Raw genomic sequence first — 25,719 nt, forward strand, 5'->3', positions numbered from 1 at the left:
GCTCCTAACCCCCCATCTTATTCAAGGCACAATGATAATTGTTGTCAGTAAGCGTCCATGTCATTTTGTGATTTTATGTTTATACTCTTACTATTAAACTATATTTTTTGGTTTGTGCTATTTTGGTAAGTATACCTTTATAAAATAATATCTATAAGCATTAAGTTTGTTTAGATTTTAAGTGTTACATGTCACAAAGGATTATGATTTCTTTTTTTAATTATTGAAATAATGAAACCCTTGCATGTTCCTTCATAATCGAATTTGGAAAACTAATTGTTTTATTTACTTCCTCTTGATTCAGTCTAACCTTTTGATCAGTAAATGAAACTTCTTTTCTTTTTAGTAAAGTATTCATCTGTGTGGGATATTGCATAAATCTTGGAAGACTGCAGTAAAGTGGCAATGTCTCGGGAACCCAGCCCACCTCTCCCTGGAGATATGTCTACTGGTCCTATAGCAGAAAGCTGGTGTTATACACAGGTACATGCTGTTAAAAATGCCTTACTCTATGCCATTTACAAATTTTATAGTATTTTGAAAATATCGTAAAGCATTTTGTTATAGTTATTCCAGGTGTTAGAAAAGTGGGTCACAGAATTTTTAACATGTGACAAGTTAAAAGCAAAAAAGTCATCATTGTAAAAGTGGTTTTCTGAATCTCTTAGGTTAAAGTAGTGAAATTTTCCTACATGTGGACCATTAATAACTTCAGTTTTTGTCGAGAGGAAATGGGTGAAGTGTTAAAAAGTTCAACATTCTCATCTAGCCCCAGTGACAAAATGAAATGGTAAGATTTTTGTTTTGAATTTTTGTTTTTGATATAGTCTTCAGCTACTTTATGGTTTTGATACTGATTCTTAATGGGTTATATTAGATTTATAATTTCCTAATAGTATTGAGAATTATAAAGAACTGGAGATATTGATAGGAGTGCTATTTGTGCTATTTAACAATTAATTTCAGTATTGCCTCTCTCTTTTGAATGTTTTAAGTTTTATATTCCTCCATATGAGCCTGTTGTTTTATTTTAGGTGCCTGAGGGTAAATCCAAAGGGATTAGATGATGAAAGTAAAGACTACTTGTCCTTATATTTGCTTTTAGTCAGCTGCCCAAAAAGTGAAGTTCGAGCAAAATTCAAATTTTCCCTTCTAAACGCTAAAAGGGAAGAAACAAAAGCAATGGGTAAGTGATTTGAAGTAAAGAAGTCTCTGAGTAACTGCTTGTTAACTTATGTACTTTTACCTAAAAAAGGATATATTTTTTTCCCCATTGAAATCTGCTTAACCTCAAACATGCAGTGTGGCCATTGTTTAATTTTAAATGCTGGTCTGAAGTTGTGGTTGTTTTAATAAATCTTAGACTTCATAAGACATGTAAAATTTGTTAAATATAATATTAATTTTACTTTTTCATGTCCTAAAACAATATTTACTTGTCACTTAGAAAAATAGTTGCTTTTAGGCAAGGCGCCTGGTTTAGTTCCTGGCAAATATAATTGGTGTTCAGGAAATAGTTCTCCCTTACTGTTTTTCCAGATAATAAAATCGGAGGAACAATGTGAAAGGAGATTGAATGTTCTGGTATTCTATCACTAGAATTTTTTTGAGCAGTGGACTGAACACTGACCAAAAGGAAATCAGTTTTCCTTAGTCTCAGGGCCTATTAAATTCATTTCAAAGCTTCATATATATAGTCAGCTGAAACCATGTGGCCTAGAACTTCATAATAGAAGAGCATTGTAGGAAACGTACAGTGTGCATAGTAGGAAAATATATCATAAACTGCCACATTAAATTTTAAGTGATTTCCAGAAGTGAATCACAGAATCAAGTAACATCATTACAAAACAAAAAAAAAACTTCCTCCAGATAAAGTTTTAAATAATATCTTTTATTGCCTAAGTAATACATTGTTTTATATATATTTTCCTCATGTCTGTCATTTATGGTAGTGGGGTGTCTTGGTTTAGGCTGCTGTAACAAAGTACCATAGACTGGGTTGCTTATAAACAACAGACGTTGGCTTCTCACAGATCTGAAGGCTGAAAGTCCAAGATCAGAGTGCCAGCATGGTCAAGTTCTGGTGAAGGCCTTCTTCTGGGTTGTAGACGGCTGATTTCTCACTGTCTTCACATGGCTGATTGAGCTCTAGGGAGCTTTGTGGAGGTCTCCACCCTCATGAACTCATCTAGTTCCAATCACTGACCTCTTAATACCATCCTTTTGGGGGATATGATCTCAACATAAGAATTTGGGGGAGATACAAACATTCAGTCCATAATGTGGAATCTTTCAATTAGGTTTATTACTGATTTTTCACCTCCAGTTAATACTTTGTATAACAGATTGTAAATACTTTCTGTTGAGGATCTTGTTTATTTTATAATACACAGTTCTACAGTATGCTAGCCATTTGAAACATTTGCCTCAGACTTTATTGTTTTTTTTTTACAAATTATACTAAAATCATCTTTTAGACTTTATGAAAGTTGTTTTTAGGGGTGAGGGGATTATGTCCAAAGATCTAGGAGTGATAAGAGACTTAAGTGTTTTTTGTTTTGTTTGTTTTCCCAGTTGATGGATTTTTCTCTAGTTCATTAAAACTTAAATTAGTGGGATAGATGCCCCAGGAAAGTTAAAGGATGCCTTGGAGATTCTGAGCGTCCATTTTTAGAGGGAGAAGCAAGAAATGAGGGGTATGTTTCTAATCAGATTTTGATGAGGAGGAATATGCCTATGCCAACGTGTTTTGTTCCTCCTCCATTACTCAAGGGCCTGCATTGTTAGAGAGATCTCTTCCTTCTCCAGGAGATTGGATACGGCTTTTCTTCTACTTAGAGATCCAGAAATCTGAAAGTGAGCTCATTGATGGTGGCCAAAATTTGAATACTGCTGTGAAATAATCTTGTCCTACGTGATGTAACTCTTAAGACATTTCATTTATGAACACATATATCTATAATTCTTATAACGGATGTATTGGCCAAGTTTTATTTTTGCATATTCATTTAACTGTGTTATCAATTAGATGATTTTTTTTATTTAAACTTCTATTCTGTTTTCCACCAGAAAGCCAAAGAGCATATCGATTTGTACAAGGGAAAGACTGGGGTTTTAAAAAATTCATTCGAAGGGATTTTTTGCTTGATGAAGCTAATGGTCTTTTACCAGACGACAAGCTTACATTATTTTGTGAGGTGGGTATATTTTTTATTTCGAGGAACTCCAAAGTTATATTTCGTGATAAAGCAAAAATATAAAGTAGAACTATACTGGGTATACTTTTTTTTAATAGGGTATATTTTTAAAATTAAGTAATTGGTATAATTGATAAGGTTTCATTTGTAAATGTTTTTACCAGTAAGACTAGATTGTTTTAGAAATCAGTGTAGTAAGTAGCCCATCCTGAAAAATATCTGTCATGTCTATAGCTATAAATTATATATGGTAGTTATACTACCAAATACTAAATACTTCTTCCTCCTAGGAAGACTATAGATGTGTATATCTTTATATGAAAATTTGTAAGTATCTTCTTCATTCTGAATAATTGTAACATAGATGTTCATTATTTTTTGTCATATTCAGGTTGACCATATTAAACATGATTAGTATTGTATCAGTTTGAATACATACATAATGAAAGTTCCTGAAGAGATTGGGAAGCTTTTTGTTTATTCAGACAGTTGGATTCATTTAATTAAATAGATGTTAGCATTATAAGAAATAGCATCCCAAATTTTTAAGATTTGCCCATGTCTGTTCACGAACTTGTGAGGTATATTTATTTGTATAAAATGTCATATTTTAACAGTAACCAGCATAGCCCCTATAATAATTTACACTTATGATTTGTCTTAATTTGAGACTGGAATTCACTTTTGTCATTGTTATCATTACATGGTTTTATCTATACAAATAGTTGAGATTTCTCTTCGGAGTGAACTCAAGGATTATGTTACCAATACAGTTTATAGAGAATATACATCAATAACATAGTTACATCAAAATGTTTAAGGTAGTTGATAATTTTCATAGGAAAACTAATTGAAAGGTTATGATCAAGTAAACTCAATGTTAAATATATTTCAGTAAGCTATTATAGACCAGTGAGTGTCTTGGAAGCATGGTAACTTACCTTAACTGCTACTAAATTAGCTTTAATCTCTTTGTAGAAAATATGTAGAATTTCTTGGCAACATTATAAACTAATTGTATGTTTTTATGCTGTCAGAAAAATAATTGAAATGTGGCTCTAGAGACTACATAATGCAAATATAGTGCATCTTATTTTCACTTAGACAAGTTAAATGAACTGTAGAATGAATTTACGAATATAATTATTTGGTTGGTAAAGCACATACCACAAGTGTCTTCAGCAGAGTTTATCATTAAATAATTTGTAAAACAAATACTAGAACATTTGTTGCCAATAGACATATATTCAGAGTAGTATTTTAAATAAATACAGGTATTATTTAAAAATTTTAACATCCTTAATGTAGATTCTTCCAGAATTTTAGCAGTTATCTTAAATTCCAACATGTTAATTTTTTTAAATCATATAATCTTTGAATTTAAAGGACCTTAAAAAGCTATGTAATCCAATTTCAAAAATTTACTGCAGTTAAAAGTCTTTATGTAAATAAACTCTTTAAGAAAATTTTTTTTTTTTTTTTTTTTTTGGAATTAAGATCGTGTTTACAGATATTTTCCTAAGCATATTATATTGGAACCTAGTCAACCGAGAAATTCAGAATGAAGGCTGAAATTAAGATCTTTTTTCAATATATACTTTTGAAGTATGTTTTTTTATCCACATGCTAGTGACCTCCTAAAAATATAACCCACCATGACTTATATTTTAAGTTGGCATTGATCAGATTCAGTTTTGGATACTTGTAATATGTACCTTTTTACTGATGTAGAGACTTATACCCTGGGCACTGTATTTAGCATCGGTGGGCAAAAAGTACTTTGAACGAACATTCCTCATGCCCTCCACCATTTCTTCTATACCTCTCATTGATGCCCTTCCTTCTACAGCACCTCCAGCACTGCTTGCAGAAGAGGAGGAAGCATTGCACTGCCCTACCTAAAGAACTGCCTCCTCCCCCTCCCCTGCAAGTGGTGCTGTAGACAGGTAAGGCAGTTGGGTGCTACCCTTTTTCTGCAAGACCTAACTTCATCTTGCAAGTTCCACTATGAACCAAGTAGCCAGAGGTAGATATCTCTAACAGTGTAAAGAGCTCTGCCCCTTCTCTCCCTCCCAAAGTGATGCAGAAGACAGGACTTGAGGAATACATTTGAAAAATAGAAAACTGTTTAGTTCATCTTTTTAAATCCAGTAGATTTTTAGTCTCATAGTCTGTAGACCCATAGTATTCCACGATTGCAGAAGATTATGCATATACAGATAGAATATATGTTATGTATTGAGTTTTTCATAAAGTTAATTCATCTAGAAGGATATACCGTTTTTCCCATCCTATTTTTTTGTTGCTAAGATATCACTTCTGTTTTAAAATACTTGTGATAATGGATGGAAGTTAGGTTTTATTCTTTAAAAAGCCCTTTTATGGCAAAATGAAAAGTTGACAGCCCTGTTTCTGTCACCCAAATTTTTGAGAAGGATGCCTATCTAGGACAGTCAAAAAGTCTAAGATCCACTATTTTAGAAGATGTGAAATTGGACTGTTGAAAGTTTCTCACTGTGGAGCCACTGTGAAGGATGGTTAGGTAGTTGATTAAGAGTGGCAAAATTTGTACTATGATGAACCATTATAAATTCCTAGTTTTTAAAACTAGTTTGGAGAATTGAGATTTTTTTAAAACTGGAAACAGTAGTCACCTCAGTGCACACTATGGTAGACCCAGATTTCTAGGGTAGTCACAGTTGATTAGAATTTGTATATGTTCATCTTTAGTCTAAATTATATTCTCACAAGCTAAAACCACATTTGAAGAAGAGTTTTCAAATGTGTTTGAGGTTTTGTTTTGCAGCATTTGTCAATTTTGAATATTGTAACTTTGCCTTTTTATTTTGAAAGAACAATTTAACCCTAAGAAAGAATCTCAGACTTTTTTCTGAATTTTTTACTCTAGGTTCCATTCAGTAAGAATGTTCATTACCTGTATTTGAATATGTGCTAGAGAAAACTAAAATTTTACCAGTTTCTTAAATATAGGTATCCAGAAAATAATCAGATTTTGTTCTGTATTAATTGTTAATTAATCATTAATTTTTGCTGCATAAATAGTCCCTTGAATACACCTTGAAGTATGAAATGTTAATTAAGTCTTAGTTAAAATTTGTGGTCGCCATGACAATACTATGTAGATGTATGTTAATAATACAACTTCTTCTGAATTATGATTACATATACAAAATAAAAATATAACATCATCAGTAGCTATGCCTGATAAAAATGGCTTTGTTTTTTGATCATTTTATTTCTTCTGTCACCTGATTTTGGCCAAATTTTTATGTTTAATGTATTATTTTGAGTTACGATAATAGGTAATAAATAGAATTTAAAAAATCCTTTCCTAAAATTAAATATGTTGTCACATTTTTATGACTTGACTGCATACTTTATGCAAGTAATTGAACTGATCCACTTCCTAGTGTCTAGAAATTTTTAAGACCAGTGCTTGATAGGAAGAAATAAATATTGTCTATATGATAAAAAAGTGATCTCTAACTAAATCCTGAGTATCAACACCAGCATTTTTAAAGTATCATTAAGTTATAATGGGTAGCATAATAGGGTAATCAGATAAGGATTAGTGAAGTTTTTCTTTTTTGTAGTCATTTTAGAAACAATTTGGATAATTAAAAAATTAATAGAATAGAGAACCTTTATTGCTAGAATTAATTAATTAATTAATTTATTATTTACGCAATGTCTTGGCTTCTATATGTAGAAAATTATCTCACAGTATTGTTGCAATAAATCCTTTTTGAACCATAGTTGCATTAAAGTAGTGCTAATGATTTTAAAAGATATCCAAAGAAGTGTACAAAGAATGATTTAAAAAAAAAAGAATCTGAGAATTATAGTCTCTAGTCTTCCTTTGATACTGATTGCCAGTGTGATTGACACATTAGTTACCTTCTTTGATCTTCCTTTGAAATCTTTCTATAAAATAAGGTGATTGGATTAGATGATTTCTATGATATATATGATGCCAAATAGTTAATAATACAAGTTGAAAAAACAAAATGGCTAATAAAAATATCCTCAGAAAAATAAAGTTTTTCTTTAGAAGTATCCATCCATTCCCATGTGATACATGTTTATATACATCAGGATGAAGGAGAACTTCCTGAGATTTAATATTCTTGAGATATTTTATATTGGACCATTATTATATATTCTGTGTTAGCTAACAAATGACCACAAAACTTAGAAGCTTAAAACAGTAGATAACTAACACATAGTACTAATGCACTAATGGTTCATTTACTCTGAAATATTTGCTTTTTTTTTTTTGAAATATTTGCTTTAATAATTGAGTAGTATTTTCTTCCACTTATTAAATGTAATATGAAATTTCTAATATTCGTAACATACTTTTTCTTAAAAGTGGTGCTCAAGACTCAATTGTGTTTTAAGATTTTATTCAGTATATAGTCCTCTTTAATGAGAGAAAATTTAATTCATATTATATTGAAATCTGTATAAAAACATTGTTTTAATCATACTTTTATTATTTCATAAACAAAAGGTCTACAAATTGAACTAAATTGTATTATTACTGTTGATTATTATAAAAGATATCCATGAATTTTAATGAGTACAATTGGTTTTGTGAGAATTCTTGTACTTTACAATTTAAATCAATATTACTAGATATTTAAATAAATTTAACTAGAGTCAAAACATGTAGAAATCACACACCTACAGTACTTCCCAAGTCACATATCATAGACTGTAATTTTATAACCTTTTTTAAAATACTATAAAAAGTCCTTATGAGTGTGATGCCATGTTTATTACATGTGTAGTAATTTTTAAATGTTGATAGGTCTTTGGTGTGAGAAAATAAAAATTAAAGAAATTTCTTCCTTCACCTCACAAAAATGTCTCCTGCTTGTTTCAGTTTGACATCATCTTATGACTTTTATTTTCCTGAGAAATAGTTTGTGTGATTACTTTAATAACCAAGCATTCCAACCAATCGATAAGCCATTTATTTACATAAAATGTCACGTGAAAATCAATATTTTCTGTTTTCTGTCCTTTAAATTGTATCCTTAAATTTAGTTCCCAATATTAACATTTTTGATCAGGAGTACTTTGAATTGTCCAAATGATTTTAATGATAAGAAATTTAAGTATAGACTTAATAACTACTGATACTAATTTGTAAAAGTGTTTTTCTTGCTATCCCTTTTTTATTAGGTGAGTGTGGTCCAAGATTCAGTAAATATATCAGGACATACTAATACAAATACTTTGAAGGTGCCTGAATGTCGACTAGCAGAAGATTTAGGTAATCTCTGGGAAAACACAAGATTTACAGATTGCAGTTTTTTTGTGAGAGGACAAGAATTTAAAGCTCATAAATCTGTACTTGCAGGTACTTTCACCTTTTGGGTAATATTGTACATTTTTCCCATAAATCTGTGCATTAAATAATGATGCATAATCTTGTTACAGCTCGATCCCCAGTTTTTAATGCAATGTTTGAACATGAAATGGAAGAAAGCAAAAAGGTAAACATGGTTTAAAGGCTAATATTTAATTTGTACTACTGTAGAATAGTGAAATGTATATTTTGAAAGTAATGGTGCATGTTCTCATTGTTACATTATGATTTTAGAAATAGAAGGATAGGAAAAAAATGTGTTCTGTAGTAGAACAATAGATGTAGCCTAATGTGGGTGAATATTCCAGATAATACCTATTTTGTTGTCCATCTGGTGGCAAACTAAGTGGGTAGTTGTTATCCAGAAGAGTGGTTCTGGTCCATAGCTATTTGAGAGTTTCCTGGTTAAGATGTTTATTCCTCTTTTCTAGACTATGTGTTGATTTTGGAATTCTACATTCTTTTTACCACTAAAATAAGAAGATATTTATTAGATTTTTAAAAAATGACATAAATTACATCATTGTTATTATATATTTAATCAATATATTACATCTTTGGTTTTCCCAAATGTTTCTCCTTCACCTGTCATCTTGAAATGTAGTCAGATTAAAGATCAGAGATTGATTCTTTGCTGGTTTTACATGTGAGCCTTCATGCTCTAACTGGGTAACTCCAAAGTTTATTTATGTGGCTCTCCTTCATTCTTTCTGTAGAACTAAAGGCTGCAGCAAATAGCTGCTTTCTTTCCTTGGATTGTTGTTCTGCCAGGTACTATGATTAGCCTTCTGATCACTTCCACATGAGGAGACATGAATAATGTCAAATGTTATTGTCAGCAAAGGGTCAGAAAAGTTTGGTATTGTTTAGTGTTAGATGTTTAGCTTCATTGATCCCGAGAGAAACCAAATACGAAGATGTAGGAGTAAAAAAGGAATTACTACTCATTGGACTCAAGTATGTTCTGAGCAGAGAGGTAATTTGCCAGTAGATAGTATGACATGTCATTTTTGCAAAAGGGAGAATTCCAAGGTAGTGGGCTGTGGAATTATTTGAAATAGCTGACCCTACTTTTGCTTAAAGATGGGAGTAGTACCATTGGTTGTGGGGTCTTAGGCATTGTACTATGACCTTGGAATTCAACAAAGACAAAGTTAATAGCTGTCTTCTTCTAAGATAGAGGTTAAGAACTGAACACGTGTATTTTGTTTGGCCTAAAGGCTTTCGTTTGTTTTTGTTTTACTCTTTATATTTGAGAAATTGAGGTTTTATATACCTACATGGTAGTGCTTGACTGGGTATACTTCTGTTAGACCTGCCTGCTTCACTTTGCCTGCTTAGCTTACTGAAGATTTACTTACCTCCATTTTAAAGTAGAGTTTAAAATAGAGCACTTGGGTGCAGATTTAGTTAAATTATTATCCAAGTTTCGCTTTGGTTCATTTGTGTGTGTGTATGTTCTTTGAGTATAACTTTTTTATGTTGTTTTTAATATCAGAATCGAGTGGAAATAAATGATGTAGACCCTGAGGTTTTTAAAGAAATGATGAGATTCATTTACACAGGAAAAGCACCAAACCTTGACAAAATGGCTGACAACTTGTTGGCAGCTGCAGACAAAGTAAGTAAGTAGGTCTTAAAAAGCTGAAAAATCTCCTCAAGCTTATTGTATCTAGAAAGCTATCATCAAATGAAAACCCCAAATAACTTAAAATATTGAAGAATTAATTTGTACTATTTATAGATGGCTCTTGAGCATATTATGAAATAGCATACAGTGAAGATATGGAAATGAGATTTTTTTAATCAATAAGGCATAAAAATATCTTGAACTAGTTAGAATATATAAAATAAAATAATAAAAAAGAAGAAAATATTGGAATTTTTGTAACTTAATTCCCTGTATTCAGAGATTTATTTTTTAACATGATAGCATAGAAAAGAGAAAAAAATTGTTAATTTTATGATGTTCTTTTATAATGGTGATTTTTTTTTTTTTTAATTTTTGTTTTTATTTGAGAGAGAGAGTGCACGCACCCATGAACGGGGATGGGGAAGGGGCAGAGAGAGGGGGAGAAACAGACTCCCCGCTGAGCAGGGAGCCCAACATGAGGCTTGATCCCAGGACCCCGAGATCATGACCCGAGACGAAGTCAGATGCCCAAACAATTGAGCCACCCAGGTGCCCCTATAATGGTGATTTCTTAAAGTTTGAGAAACAATGCAAAAATACCAGAAAATCTCAAAGCCAATAGTTCTCAGTCCTGTAAGCATATTTGGAGGTTTTCTGAAAAGTATTGATGTTCATACCACTTATGTCCATGCGTATAATATGTAAGTTTATGCATATGCCTATGTGTGTGAATATGTGCATGTATATATACATACATGTATACATATATATACGTACACAACACACATACTACACACAGGGAAAGAGAGAGTGTGTGATATTGTACTTTTTTTTTTAAAGATTTTATTTATTTGACAAAGAGAGAGCACAAACTGGGGGGAATGGCAGAGGGAGAGGGAGAAGCAGGCTCCCTGCTGAACAGGGAGCCCAATGCGGACCTTGATCCCAGGACACTGGGATCATGACCCAAGCTGAAGGCAGACGCTTAACCAACTGAGCCACCCAGGCACCCCAATATTGTACTTATTTTGTAAAATACTACCAGTGGGGCCATTACCAGGCCAAGTGTATATAGAATCTGTTTTTTTTTTTCTCCAAGTTGTTATTTAAATTCCAATTAGTTAACATAGAGTGTAGTATTAGTTTCAGGTGTACAGTGTAACGATTCAACAATTCCATACATCACCTGGTGCTCATCACAAGTGCCCTCCTTTATTCCCATCACCTATTTAACCCATCCCCCCACCCACTTCCCTTCTGGTAGCCATCAGTTTGTTCTCTATAGTTAAGACTTGTTTCTTGATTTGCCTCTCTGTTTTTTTTCCTCTTTGCTCATTTGTTTTGTTCTTAAATTCACATATAAGTGAAATCATATGGTATTTGTCTTTTTCACTTAGTATAGTATTCTCTAGCCCCATCCATGTCATTGCAAATGGCAAGATTTCATTCCTTTTTTGGCTAAGTAAAATTCCATTCCCCCTCTCTGTCTATTTTATATATATATATATATATATAAAATATCAACTTGGGCTGTTTTCTTAATTTGACTATTACAGATAATGCTGCTATAAACATCAGGGTGCATATATCCCTTTGAGTCAGTATTTTTGTATTTTCTATTTTTAACTTTTTGAGGAGATTCCATACTGTTTTCCAAAGTGGCTGCACCGGTTTGTATTCCCACCAACAGTGTAAGAGGGTTCCCCTTTCTCCACATCCTCACCAACACCTCTTGTTTCTTATGTTGTTGATTTTAGTTATTCTGACAGGTGTGAAGTGATATCTCATTGTAGTTTTGATTTGCATTTCCCTGATGATCAGTGATGTTAAACATCTTTTTATATGTCTGTTGGCCATCCATATGTCATCTTTGGGAAAATGTATGTTCATGTCTTTTACCCATTTTTATTGGATTATTTGGTTTTGGGGTGTTGAGTTTTATAAGTTCTTCATCTATTTTGGATTTTAACCCCTCACTGGATATATCATTTGCAGATATCTTCTCCCATTCTGTAGGTTGCCTTGTAGTTTTGTGGATTGTTTCATTTGCTGTGCAGAAGCTTTTTATTTTGATGAAGTCCCAGTGCTTTTGCTTTTGTTTCCCTTGTGTTAGGAGACATATGCAGAAGGAGGTTGCTACGGCCGATGTCAAAGAGTTACTGCCTGTGTTCTCTTCCAGGATTTTCGTGGTTTCAGGTCTCACATTTAGGTCTTTCATTTTGAATTTATTTTTGTGTATGGTATAAGTAAGTGGTCCAGTTTCATTCTTTTGCATGTTGCTGTCAAGTTTCCCCAACACCACTTGTTGAAGAGGCAGTCTTTTTCCCATTGGATATTCTTTCCTGCTTTGTTGAAGATTAATTGACTTATAGTTCTGGGTTCATTTCTGGGTTTCTATTCTGTTCCATTGATCTATGTGTCTGTTTTTGTGCCAGTACCATACTGCTTTGATTATTACAGCTTTGTAATACAACTTGAAGTCCAGAATTGTGATGCCTCCAGCTTTGCTTTTCTGTTCCAAGATTGCTTTGGCTGTTCAGGGTCTTTTGTAGTTCTATATAAGTTTTATGATTGTTTGTTCTAGCTCTGTGAAAAATGCTATTGATATTTTGATAGGGATTGCATTAAATGTGTAGATTGCTTTGGGTAATATGACATTTTAACAATATTTGTTCTTCCAATCCATGAGCATGGGATGTATTTCCATTTCTTTGTGTCATCTTAATTTTTTTCATTAGTGTTGTATATTCTTCAGAGTACAGGTCTTTCACTTCTTTGGTTAGGTTTATTCCTAAGTATCTTATCGTTTTTGGTGCAGTTGTAAATGACATTGATTCCTTAATTTCTCTTTCTGTTGCTTCATTATTGGTATATAGAAATGCAACAGATTGTACGATGATTTTGTATCCTGAGACTTTACTGAATTCATGCATCAGTTCTAGCAGTTTCTTGGTGGAGTCATGTCTTCTGCAAATAGGGAAAGTTTTACTTCTTCCTTGCCAATTTGTATGCCTTTTATTTTTTTGTTGTTGTCTCACTGCCATGGCTGGAACTTCCAGTACTATGTTGGTGAGAGTGGACATCCTTGTCTTCTTGTTCCTGACCATAGGGGAAAGGCTCTCTGTTTTTCCCCAATGAGGGAGTTATTAGCTGTGGGGTTTTCATATATGGTCATTGTATGTTGAAGTCTGTTCCCTCTAAACCTAATTTGTTAAGGTTTTTTTTTTTTTTTTTTTTTTAATCATGAATGGATGTTGTACTTTGTCAAATGCCTTTTCTGCACCTATTGAATATGGTTCTTATCCTTTCTTTTATTAATGTGATCTGTCATGTTGATTGATTTATGAATACCGAACCACCCTTGCAGCCCAGGAATAAATCCTACTTGATTGTGGTGAATTATTTTTTTAGTGTATTGTTGGATTCAGTTTCCTAGTATTTTGTTGAGGATTTTTGCATCTATGTTCATCAGGGATATTGGCCTATAGTTCTCCTTTTTAGTGGTGTCTTTTTCTGGTTTTGGTATCAGTAATGCTGGCCTTATAGAATGAATTTGGAAGTTTTCCTTCCTTTTCTGTTTTTTAGAATAGTTTGAGAAGAATAGGTATTAACTCTTCTTTAAATGTTTGGTAGAATTTGCCTGTGAAGCCATCTGATCCTGGACTTTAGTTAGGAGTTTTTTGATTACTGATTCAATTTCTTTGCTGGTTATCCATCTGTTCAAGTTTTCTATTTCTTCCTATTTTAGTTTTGGCAATTTGTATGTTTCTAGGAATTTATCCATTTTTTCTAGGTTGTCCAATTTGTTGGGCATATGGTTTTTCATAATACTCTCTTATAATTGTATTTCTGTGATGTTAATTGTTATTTCTCCTCTCTTTGTGATCTTATTTATTTGGGTCCTTTCTCTTTTTTGATAAGTCCGGCTAGAGGTTTATCAGTTGTATTAATTTTCCCCAACTCCTGGATTCATTGATCTGTTCCACTGGGTTTTTTTGTTGTTGTTTTTTGTTTGTTTTAGTTTCTGTATCATTTATTTCTGCTGTAATCTTTATTATTTCCTTCCTTCTGCTGGCTTTAAGCTTTGTTATCCTGTATCTAGCTCCTTTAGGTGAAAAGTTAGCTTGAGGTAGGCCTGTATATTGCTATATACTTCCATCTTAGGACTGCTTTTGCTGCATCCCAAAGGTTTTAGACCATACTGTTTTCACTTTCATTTGTTTCCATGTATTTTTTTTTTTTAATTTCTTCTTTGCTTTCTTGGTTGACCCATCATTGTTTAATAGCATGTTGTTTAACATCCTGTATTTGTTGTCTTTCCAGATTTTTATCTTGTGGTTGACCTGCAGTTTCATAGCATTGTGGTCAAAAAAGGTGCATTGTATGATTTTAGTTTTCTTGCGTTTGCCTCTTTATGGACTAATTTATGATTATTCAATTCTTGTATCTTGTTAGATTGTCCCCTTTATTATTATATAGTGTCCATCTTTGTCTCTTGTTAGTCTTTGTTTTAAAGTCTAGTTTGTCTGATGTAAGTATCACTACTCTGGCTTTCTTTTGACATTCATTTGCATGTTAATTTTCTCCATCCCCTCACTTTCAATCTGCAGGTATCTTTAGATCTAAAATGAATCTCTTATAAGCAGCATATATGGCTCTTGTTTTTTTTATCCATTCTGACACTCTGTGTCTTTTGATAAGAGTATTTAGTCCATTTACATTCAAAGTAATTATTGATAGCTATGTATTTATTGCCATTTTATTACTTGTTTTGTTATTGTTTCTGGAGACTTTCTCTGATCCTTTCTTGTCTTTGTTACTTTTGGACTGCCTTGCAAAGAGTACCCTTTAATATTTCTTGCAGGCGTTGGTTTAGTGGTTAAGAACTCCTTTAGTTTTTGTTTTTCTAAGAAACTCTTTATCTCTCCTTCTATTGTGAATGAATCCTTGCTGGATAGAGTATTTGTGGCTGCAGATTTTTCCCATTCAGCACTTTGAATATATCGTGCCACCCTCTTCTGGCTTGCCAAAATTTCTGTTGAGAATCTCCAGCTAGCCTTAGGGGTCTTCCTTTGTAAGTTAAGGACTTCTTTTGTCTTGCTGCTTTTAAGACTTTTTTTTTTAATTACTATATTTTGCGAATTTAATTATAATATGTCTTTGTGTGGGCCTGCTTTAGTTGATTTTGATGGGCGTTCTCTATGCCTCCTGGATCTGCAGGTCTTTTCCTTCCCCAGATTAAGGAAATTTTTATCTATTATTTCTTCAAGTAAATTTTCTGCCCCCTTTGCTCCCTATTCTTCTGGACTCTTAGAATAGGAATGTTACACGTGATGGAGTCACTGAGTTTCCTAAGTCTTTTCTCATGCATAATTCTTTCTTTTGGTCCGTTTCATTATTTTCCATTATTTTGTCTTCTGGTTCACTAATCTGTTCCTCTGCTTCTTCCAGCCTGCTGTTCATTGCATCAAGCCTGTTTCTGATCCTGTTTATTATATTCTTCATCTCTGATTCTTTTTTAATTCTTTTATCTCTGTGGTAGGGGTCTCACTGATTTCTTCCATTCTTTTCTCAAGTCCAGTGAGTATCTTTATGATCATTGCTTTAAATTCATCAGGCATGTTACTTACATCTGTTTCACTTTGATCTCTGGCTATGACCTTATCTTGTTCTTTCATTTCGGATAATTTTCTCTGTCTTCTCCTTTTGTCTAAGTCTGGGCCTGCTTCTCTGTGTTAGAAAAGCCAGTTATGTCTCCTATTCCTGAAAGTAATGGCCTAATGAAGAAGAGGTGATAGTGCCCAGGGCCTGGCACTTCCAGGGAGTGTTTCCAGTGTGTTCCGTATGCACTGTTGTGTTCTGGCTACTCTGTCCTTTAGGCAGTTGTCCACAAGACTCTCCTTGCCTGAGGGAGGCAGTGTTTCATCCCTGGATGTGAATATGGTGAGTTTTAACTAGGTGTGCTCTGGGCTGCTTGTGAAATGAGACCTGACACCACTTCATCCGGAACTGAGGCCCTACAGAACTATGGGCAGGGTTTGTGCTGGTTTTCTGGAGGAATGGCCTGCTATGCTGGGACTGACGGAAGCTTGACTGAGAAGGGTGGTCCTGCTAGAGTGCAAGGGAGTGGGGCTTGATGTTAGTATTTAAGGCAGCCAGTGTCAGTGCAGTGCTGCCTCTGTATTTATGCTGAGGGGTGGGCGAGTTAACTGGCATTGGCTAGCTCCTTTGTTCTAGGAGAGGTGTCGCTGTGAATGCTGCCTCTCAGGGATGCGCTCAGAGAAGAGCAAATAATCTAACCCTGATGTGTCCCAGCATTCTTCAGATAGCTGTTTCCACACAGCCTGCCCCTGGGTTTTTTGTCTGCCTTCCGTCCAGGAGCAGGGCATTACCCTTTGAACTCTGTCCGAGCCAAAGCCCACAGATCTTTAAAACTCTAGGCTTTAAGCTCCACTTGTTGGAAGACGTCATGAAATTCAGGTCCTCTCATTTTCAAGCCAGTATTTTTGGGGAAACATTCCCCTTTGCATTCTCCTGTGTGCTCCTCTCTTTCTCACCCTTCTCCACGACCGCAGCTCCCTCCCCTCCACAGCACCCAAATCCATTCTCCCCTAAACCAGGTCTCCACACTTCCTACCTTTATCAGTATGGCCTCTTCTCTCCCTTTAGCTGTGGAGTTTGTTCCGTCAGTCTTCCAGTCTATTTCTGGGGTATTTAGGATGATTTGATAGTTATCTAACTGTGTTCATAGGACAGGAAGAGCCTAGAGTCCTCCTACTTTGTTGCCATATTTCTCTCAAGCTGGAATCTATTAATTTCTTATAACTGCGTGTGAACCTATAACTATCTCAATAAAAATTTAAATTAAAAATGACATTTGCAGTAGCATCAAAAATATTAAATATACAGGCATATATCTGGCAAAAGATGTCAAAAGACTGAACTGATAATTACAATATATTGATAAGTGAAATTCCCAGGTACTACCTAAATATAAATGGAAAGAGAAATTTTGTTCGTGGGCTAGTAGTCTCAATATTAAAATTTCAGTTCTTAAAATTCGCTAGTAGAGGGGTGCCTGGGTGGCTCAGTCATTAAGCATCTGCCTTCAGCTCAGGTCATGATCCCAGGGTTCTGGGATCAAGCCCTGCATCTTCCTCTCCCACTCCTCCTGCTTGTGTTCCCTCTCTGTGTCTCACTCTGTCAAATAAATAAAATTAAAAATAAAATAAAATTCACTAGTAGAACCAGCATGTCCTTAGCAGGTTTTGTTTTGTTCTGGTTTTTTTTGACAAGTGGATATAAAATTTACATGCAAGTGCAAGAACCTAGAAGGTCAAAGTGGAGAGCTAAAACTGCATGGTAACAAGACTTAGTATAAAGCTTCAGGATTTAAGGGGTACCTGGGTGGCTCAGTAGGTTAAGCGTCTGCCTTCAGCTTAGGTCATGATACTGGGGTCCTGGGTTTGAGTCCCGCATGGGGCTCCCTGCTCAGCGGGGAGCCTGCTTCTCCCTCTCCCTCTGCTGCTCCCCCTGCTTGTGCTCTCTCCCTCCCCCTCTTTCTCAAGTAAATAAATTAAATCTTCTTAAAAAATAAAAATAAATTAAGCTTCAGGATTTAAGAAGTGTTGTATTGGTTACAAGATAGACAACTTATTGGAACAGAATGGAAAGTACAGAAATAGACTGTCACATACACTGATACCTAATTTTTGATAAAGGTGGAAAGACAGTTCAGTAAAGAAGGGATTGGATACCTATATACCTGAAAAAAATGAACTTTTTATATGAACTTCAAGCCAAATACAAAAAGTAATGCAAAATGGATTATAGATCTAAAATTTAAAACTTTGAGAGAAAACATAGGATAAAGTCTTCACAATCTTGTTTTAGGCAGACTTCTTAGCTATGACACCAAAAAACAATACATAAAAGAAAAATTGATAAATTAGGGTTAAGAAAAATTTAAGAACTTCAGAAAACACAGGAGAATGAAACGACTAGCCACAAACTAGGAGAAAACACTTTGCAAAGCATATATCTAATGAGCAGCTTTTATTCAGAACATAGCTGCTCAATGGCTTTAGTTTTTTTTAAGATTTATTTATTTTAGAGAGAGAGAGCAAACAAGTAGGGGGAGGGTCAGAGGGAGAAGGAGAGGATCTCAAGCAGACTCCTGAGCGTGGAGCCTGACGTAGAGCTTGATCTCATGACCCTGAGATCATGATATGAGCCGAAATCAAGAGTTGGCTGCTTAATTGACTGAGCCACCCAGGCATCCCTGCTAAGGGACTTTTGTATTCAAACTATATAAAGAGCTGTCAAAACTCAATTACAAGAAAACAATATTATTTCTTTTTTTTTTTTTTAAAGGAAATATGTATTTACTTTTTTTTTTTAAGATTTTATTTATTAGAGAGTACATGACGGGGGAGGGGTAGAAGGAGAAGCAGACTCCCTGCTGAGCAGGGAGCCTGATGCAGGACTAGATCCCAGGACCCTGGGATCATGACCTGAGCCAGAGGCAGATGCTTAACTGACTAAACCACCCAGGCACCTAACAATGTTATTTCTAAAAATAAAGAAAATATTTGAACAAACACTTCCTGAACTAAAGTCAGTTAACTACATCAAAAGATGCTCAACATCATTAGTTACTAGGGAAAGGTAAATTAAAGCCATATGAGATATTTCTACACATGTATTATAATAGCTGAGATTACAAAGACCATATTAAGTACGGTCAAGGATGTGTAAGAATTAGGACTCTCATACACTGCTGATGGAAATGTAAAATGTTACAACCACTTTGAAAGATTGGCAGCTTCTTAAAAAGCTTCACACTTACGATCTAGGAAGTCTACTTTTTTATCCAGGAGAAAAGAAAGCATATTCCCATACAGTGACTTGGATGTGAATAGAAGCTTTATTTATAATAGCTAAAAAACTGGAAACACCCAAGTGCTTTTCAACAGAGGAATTCAGAAGCAAATGTGGTATGTCTATACGCAATGGGATATTTTTTAGCAATAAAAAGCATTGAACTATTGATAAAATGGCAAAGACATGCATAATCTCAAATACGTATGCTGAGTAGAAGAAGCCAGTCAGAAATGAGTACAAATTATATGATTCCATTTGTAGAAGACTCCAGAAAATGCAAACTACAGCAGGAGAGAGCATATCAGAGGTGTAGCCTGGAGTGGGGCGAGGGGAGGAATTCAAAGAGGAAGAAACTTTTGGGGATGATGAATATGTTCAATGTCATGATTTAATGATGGTTATATGGTATAAACTTATCAAAGTATAAACTTTAAATATGTGCAGTTCGCTGTACATCAATTATACTTCAATAAAGCTGCTGAAGTTGTCATAATAACTAAAGAAGTGGTTATCAAAATGATTTTTTCAGCTTTATAATTCATTCTTCAAGACTGAGCAGTGGCAACATAGTGTACTGGCTGGTACACTTTGGCGTTTTGAGAAAAGAAATTCACTCAATTAAGAGTATTGAGCAGGAAGGGTTTTTTTAAAAGAATAAAACCCTGTTTTTAAAATTGACAGTATGTATTTTGCACAAATCGCAATTTGCTAAAGAAAATTAGTCTTTCTCTTGAATTCATTTGTATCTTCTTAATACTAGGTTAAAATAACTTTAAGACTTTTTTTATTCTCAATCATAAGGGCACCTGAGTGGCTCAGTCAGTTAAGCATCTGCCTTCAGCTCAGGTCATGATCCCAGGGTCCTAGGATCAAGCCCCACATCTGGCTCTCTGCTCGGCAGGGAGTCTCCCTCTGCTCCGCGCCCCCCCCACCCCCGCTCCTGCTCTGGCATGCGCTTTGTCGCTCTCTCTCTCTGTCTCTCAAAAATAAATAATCATCTTTTAAAAAATAAAAATAAAAGACTTTTATTCTCAGTTCAAAGTATTATGTGCTTTAACTTTATTTTCTAAGTTACAGATAACAAGTATTTTCTAAATTACAAATACCAAGTATTTAAAACTTGGTAATTTGAGTAAATGTTTAATTGTTGTTTTCCTTTTGGATAGTATGCACTGGAACGGCTGAAGGTCATGTGTGAAGAAGCGTTGTGTAGTAACCTCTCAGTAGAAAATGTTGCTGATACCCTTGTCCTTGCAGATTTGCACAGTGCAGAACAGTTGAAAGCACAAGCCATAGACTTTATTAATAGGTAAGCTATGCCTGTATTTCAGTGGGCATGACACCTTCAACATTTTTTCACCGGATTTTTTTTAAGTGTGTTTAAATCTTCAATGCAGGTGCAGTGTACTTCGACAGCTTGGGTGTAAAGATGGGAAAAACTGGAACAGCAAGTAAGATGACATCAGTTTCTGACTTAAAGTTGATCTGCATACATGAAATTAAGTGTTTGCATAGCCTTTTGCTCATCTGCAATAAGTATGAATCCAGATACTAGTTATATGAGGCAAACTGCCAGTTATTTTAAAAAATAATAATTTGACTTAGTGGATTCTTGAGGCTATGCTCCCTTGTGGATCAGCTTCTAATGTGAACTGGGATCTACATTTTAATTTTTTAAGCACATATGCTCATAGTATATAACTGAGTCCAGGTATTTCAATGGCTATTGGAGAGCTTTTCCCTGCCCCTTCAGAAAGCATTTCTAAAAATGTGGGAAATACTCATTTTATCCTCTGAGGAGTGTTCCCTCCATATTTGCCTAGAAAATATTTACATTTGAATGTACACCCACTGCTTCTAGGTTAGCCAAGTCCCTTGAATCATATGGTATTTTAGACTAGCTGTTTAATATTCCCAAATGGTTCAATTTGTTCTTTCCTTTCCCTGGTAAAACTGTAAGAGGTGTGGTAGTTGTTACATGTTTCTAAGCCTGGGCCTTCTGAATATGAACTACTAGAACTTCCTATTCCCTTCTTATGTTTTCTTCTCTCATTTTTAGAGTGATTTGTCTACTTCTTGTAAGTTTTCAAAGTCAGAAAAGGTGAAGACTAGATAGTTTGAAGAATTCGCACCTGCTTTTGATTAGTTTTTACCTGTAAACCCTTCAATTCCATGTTCACATACTATCAAAACTTGATATAAGTGAAAAAAGAGTTAGAGACAATGAGTGTTGACCTAATTACTTCCCATTGTTTTCATCCGTGACTACTTTTAAGTTATTGGTTGTTTTTTATATTGGTTAGTGTGTTGATAATACATTATCATCATGGCATTTGATCCTAAAAAAATCCATTTGATTCTAAAATATAATGTATTAGCAGTAAATGATAATTTTGTGATCCTTTGTTCTTAGCCACTTTCAAGTTCTAGTTTTATTCTGTTAAAATATTTTACATTGTACAACTTTTTTCACTGTCAAAATGCCAGTTTATTTCACATCCTCTGGAGAAGCTGTTGTATATACAGATCTTCAATAGATATTTGTTGAATTAAATAAATGAAAATGTCAGATATATTAAGAGGTATCTATTTGATTCTGAACAATTAGTTAAGTTATAAACATAATGACATAGAGGTAATATGATGTCAGGCAAATTGAAAAAAGTTGTTATTAGCTACTGTTTAGTTCCACAAACATTTACCTAGCATCTGTTGTGTCTCAAGCACCATGCTAAGGAGTTGCATATAAAAACAATTAGGAAAAATCCTTCTCTTGAGAAATTTATCTAATGATAAAAGCTAAGTACATAAATATATTATTATAATGTGGTAAGTAATGTGATAAAGGAAGATATGTATAGGGCACTGGATAAAGGCTGGATGGTTTAGGGATGGCTTCCTGGAGATGACATCTGAGGCTTTAAACATGAATAGGAAATAGCAAAACTAAGAAGGAAATAACAGGCATTGTGAACAGAAAGCATAGCTCAATCCAAAGTATAGAAGCATGAAGCAGTAAGTGATCATTCATTTGACAGATATTTATATTTATTACCCAGTAAATACCCTAGGCACTGTACTTATCCGAAGAATATAGTGGTGAACATGACAAACGTTCCCCCTGCCTTCATGGAGTTTATAGTTTAGCAGGAGGCAAATAGGAATTAGACAAGTAATTGAAATAAAGTGTAACAATAGATAATGTATAGCATACCCATCCAAGCATATAGCAAAAAGAACCTTACCTAAACTAGGGGTAGAAAGCCTTCTTGAGGAATTATTGAATAAGCACCTGAAGTATTAGTAGGAGTTACCCTGGTAAAGAAGAGGGAGGAAGTGTGAAAGTCTATCCCACAAAAAGGGAATCAGTTATGCAAAGTTTGGGTGATAAGAAAGAACAATATAGAGTCAGAGTGAGGTTATGAGAAGAAGAAGCTAGAGAAAGCAGGCAGAGATCAGATCCTAGAAGGACATGTAAATAACACTGAGACTTTAAGACATTATTCAAAGAGAAATGGGCATACAGTGAAGGGTTTTAACCTAGTGTAGGACATGATCAGGTTTTCATTTTTAGCAATCTCTGCATGCAGGGTAGAGAATCGATTGTGGGGAGCTCGAGGTGGTGGTGGTAGTTGAGGAGCAAGGTCAACTACAGGTAGACACCTTGGAACATTATTGGAGTAGTTCAGGCAAGAGATGAAGGTTGAAATTAGACTTGAGTGGTAGTAGTTGGGGCTAGAGAGAAATGGAAAGATACAATATTTTCAAAGGACAGTCTATAATATTTGGATATTATTTGAATGGTGGATAAGTACAAGGGAGAAAAGAGACGAGGATAACTAGATTTGTTATTCAGTATTTACTCTGCGTGCTCAGTTAATATACAGCGAGCAGTTCTATATCAGTGTGTGAAATGCCCGAGCATGTAAGCACAAGGTGCACAGGTAAAGAAAGTAGGAAAACTTGTTTCTCTGTCTAAAGAACATGAATACAGGCAATGGGGAACAGTAGAAGAGGATGTAATGTAAACCTGTTTGTGTTATTAAAGCAGCTCATGGAAGCTGGTTTGAGAGGAGCAAGATAGGAAACTAGAAGACAAATTAGGAGACTGTTGTGATAATCCAAATGTGAGATGATGTGAACCTTGACTGGGGATTTGAAATATCTTTGGGAATTAAAATAGGGCTTTTGATGATTGATTGGAAAGGACATGGTCTAGGATGACTCAGGTTTTTTACTTGAATCACTGGGGATGGTGGTAACATTAGCTGATTGGAAATGAGGGAAGAATTTGGGGCATGGAGAGAGACCTGTTGAGTTCTTACCTGGCGATTCTGAATTTGTAGGTCCTGAAGCCCTTCCAAATAAAGAGAAAAAGTGGTTGGGAGTGTACCTTGTGGGGAGGCCTAGGATTTAGCAAATCAGTCGTTATCATCATTGAATATGATAGTTAAAATTGTGAAGAGTGGATACGATAGGATGAATAATGAACCTTAAGGGAGAAGAGCAGAGGGCCAAAGTTGGAACTCTAGAGAAAACCTGTGTGTAACAGCCAGGGAAAAGCTCTTGAAAGAGCTGGTACAGAAATGGTGACAGTGGGAGTTAGGACTATGGAGAAAAGTGTAAGATACTTCTAGAGTATAGAACTTGCAGAAGAATTTAATAGTTTCAGTTGCAACAGAAAATACCAGTAAGGTAAAGATGGTATTTTCATGAATTCATGGGGTTTGATGACATAGAGAAGTAAAGTGTTTTATTTAAAACATTTTGAAATTTGTAAGTTTTTTTTTTTTTTTTTTTAATAATGTGTTTTGAGAAGTACTCTTTAATAAACATAACTTAACTTTATTTTTCCAGCCAAGCCGCGGACATAATGGAAACATCAGGGTGGAAGTCCATGATTCAGTCTCACCCTCATTTAGTTGCAGAAGCCTTCCGAGCACTAGCATCTGCACAGTGTCCACAGTTTGGCATTCCACGCAAACGGCTAAAACAGTCCTGAAATCTTCCATGAACTGTAGAAAAATGGAATTGACTTTTACTCCTCCAGGTCCAGAAGGATTCTAATATACAAACCATAAGCAAGAGTTGTTTCTGTTGTCTTGTCCACAGAACAGAAGCTGAAAAAGCATATTGCTTGCATTTCAGGTGGATAATTTATGGTTTATTCTTCAGCTTTAAATTAGACTGATTATACTCTAATTCACTTCAAGGCCTTAAATTATCTTCAATGACTTCTCTTGTTCATATAATACTTTAATTTTTTTATTGTGCCTTGTCATTTTGACTAAGGCTATGCAGGATTGCACTAGCTCCATAATGCAGTAATATTGATAACTGAAGATACTAAGTTTGAAAAGGATCTTCCATTAGTTTGAGAAAAAAGCAAAATGAATTTTACAGGGTTTGTCCTATGCTGTCTCAAAGTTTAAAACTAGGTTCTTCTTAAAAGCACTTGTATTGGAGATTACTGGTAATGTCTCCAGTCTAAGTTTTATAAATATAGGAGAACCTGCTTACCTTCAAGGTAAGTTACGGCAATACACTGCTTCAGTTCTAATTTATTTTTCATTTTAGGGGGCAAATATGCAATGAGTTGGCCCAAATTTTTAGTAAAATTTATGATGTTTGTCTGTGTGTTGACTGTCCAACAAACTAAGAGAAGCATAACAAACCTTTGCTTGTGTTTTTGTGGGTTTATTCAAGTTTACAATGATTGAGAACTGATTGAGGTTTAGATTTCAATAAAAAGAAAGCATGTTTTGTGCTGAATTAATTTTTTTTAATTTATAGTGACCTACATTTATATGAAGAATTCTGTCCATGTTGAAAGTAAGGATGACCAAATGTAAATTTAACGAGTGGGCCAATTAAGAAAGATATATATGCACTTTTAATGTGTAACTTTTGTATGCTAAATGGTACATATATTTTTTTTTGTTTTGAAGGTATTAATAAGGTATAATTAATTGTGTCTTAACTTTTGAAAGGATTTTTTAAGACCGATGGAGGCAATTGGGATGTTTGTGATAATAGATAAGAAAGATATCCTTGATTAAGGTTAAATTGGTTTGAATTTCAGATATTTATTATTGAATTTATTCCTGTCTTATCACACTTTGGAGAAGGCAACTGAACAATAAACAAATCCTGAATACTCTACTCTCCTTCTGAAAACAGTGAACTTACATTATTTGCAGACTAGAGGAGAGAACCTTTAGAAATATGTCAGGCCACACTCTGAACCTTTTCTCCCCCCTAGCTTTCTCCTTTCTGTTTCAGTTACTGTATTAACATTGTGGATGATATTGAAATTCTGCATAATGTGAACAGGATAAACGATTTATAAACTGTTGTTCATGGGCCAGTTCTTTATTATAAATGAATTTAGCTTTAAACACATACACGTGTTCAGTGTTTAGATAGCTCTGTTCACAGTGGAGGTCTGTTCTGGTGCATTGTCTCAGAGAAGTAGGAGTGATCAGTGGTAAGTCACTGCATCTGATTTCCTGTAATAGTGACAGTATGCTTCTTAGGCAAGATTTATACTTGACCACAAGGGAAAAAGTGTCACTGGAAAAAAAACGCATATACCAATATATTTG

The 25,719-nt window shown here is 34.4% G+C and overlaps 1 protein-coding gene across 2 annotated transcripts; it reads left to right on the forward strand.

Annotated features, from left to right (window-relative positions):
* The first annotated feature begins 346 nt into the window (after nt 1-346).
* On the forward strand, nt 347-25,467 carry SPOPL (speckle type BTB/POZ protein like). Of its 2 annotated transcripts, XM_021695840.1 has the most exons (10): nt 347-483; nt 669-790; nt 1,035-1,186; nt 3,073-3,200; nt 8,412-8,589; nt 8,670-8,725; nt 10,097-10,219; nt 20,281-20,423; nt 20,512-20,565; nt 23,972-25,467. In XM_021695840.1, the coding sequence occupies exons 1-10, from the start codon at nt 406-408 to the stop codon at nt 24,114-24,116; spliced, it is 1,179 nt and encodes a 392-aa protein (XP_021551515.1). In that variant the 5' UTR covers nt 347-405; the 3' UTR covers nt 24,117-25,467. The 2 variants fall into 2 exon arrangements, with proteins under 2 accessions (XP_021551515.1, XP_044769203.1); XM_044913268.1 differs by lacking the exon at nt 20,512-20,565.
* Nucleotides 25,468-25,719: the final 252 nt, after the last annotated feature.

This window comes from Neomonachus schauinslandi, chromosome 3 (genome assembly GCF_002201575.2).
Source record: "Neomonachus schauinslandi chromosome 3, ASM220157v2, whole genome shotgun sequence".
Taxonomy (NCBI): domain Eukaryota; kingdom Metazoa; phylum Chordata; class Mammalia; order Carnivora; family Phocidae; genus Neomonachus; species Neomonachus schauinslandi.

Coding starts and splice junctions, on each gene's coding strand:
- SPOPL (XM_021695840.1), top strand. CDS start 406: ATGTCTCGGGAACCCAGCCCACCTCTCCCTGGAGATATGTCTACTGGT. Junction 8,590..8,669: donor TCATAAATCTGTACTTGCAG/GTACTTTCACCT, acceptor ATCTTGTTACAG/CTCGATCCCCAGTTTTTAAT. Junction 10,220..20,280: donor TGTTGGCAGCTGCAGACAAA/GTAAGTAAGTAG, acceptor CCTTTTGGATAG/TATGCACTGGAACGGCTGAA.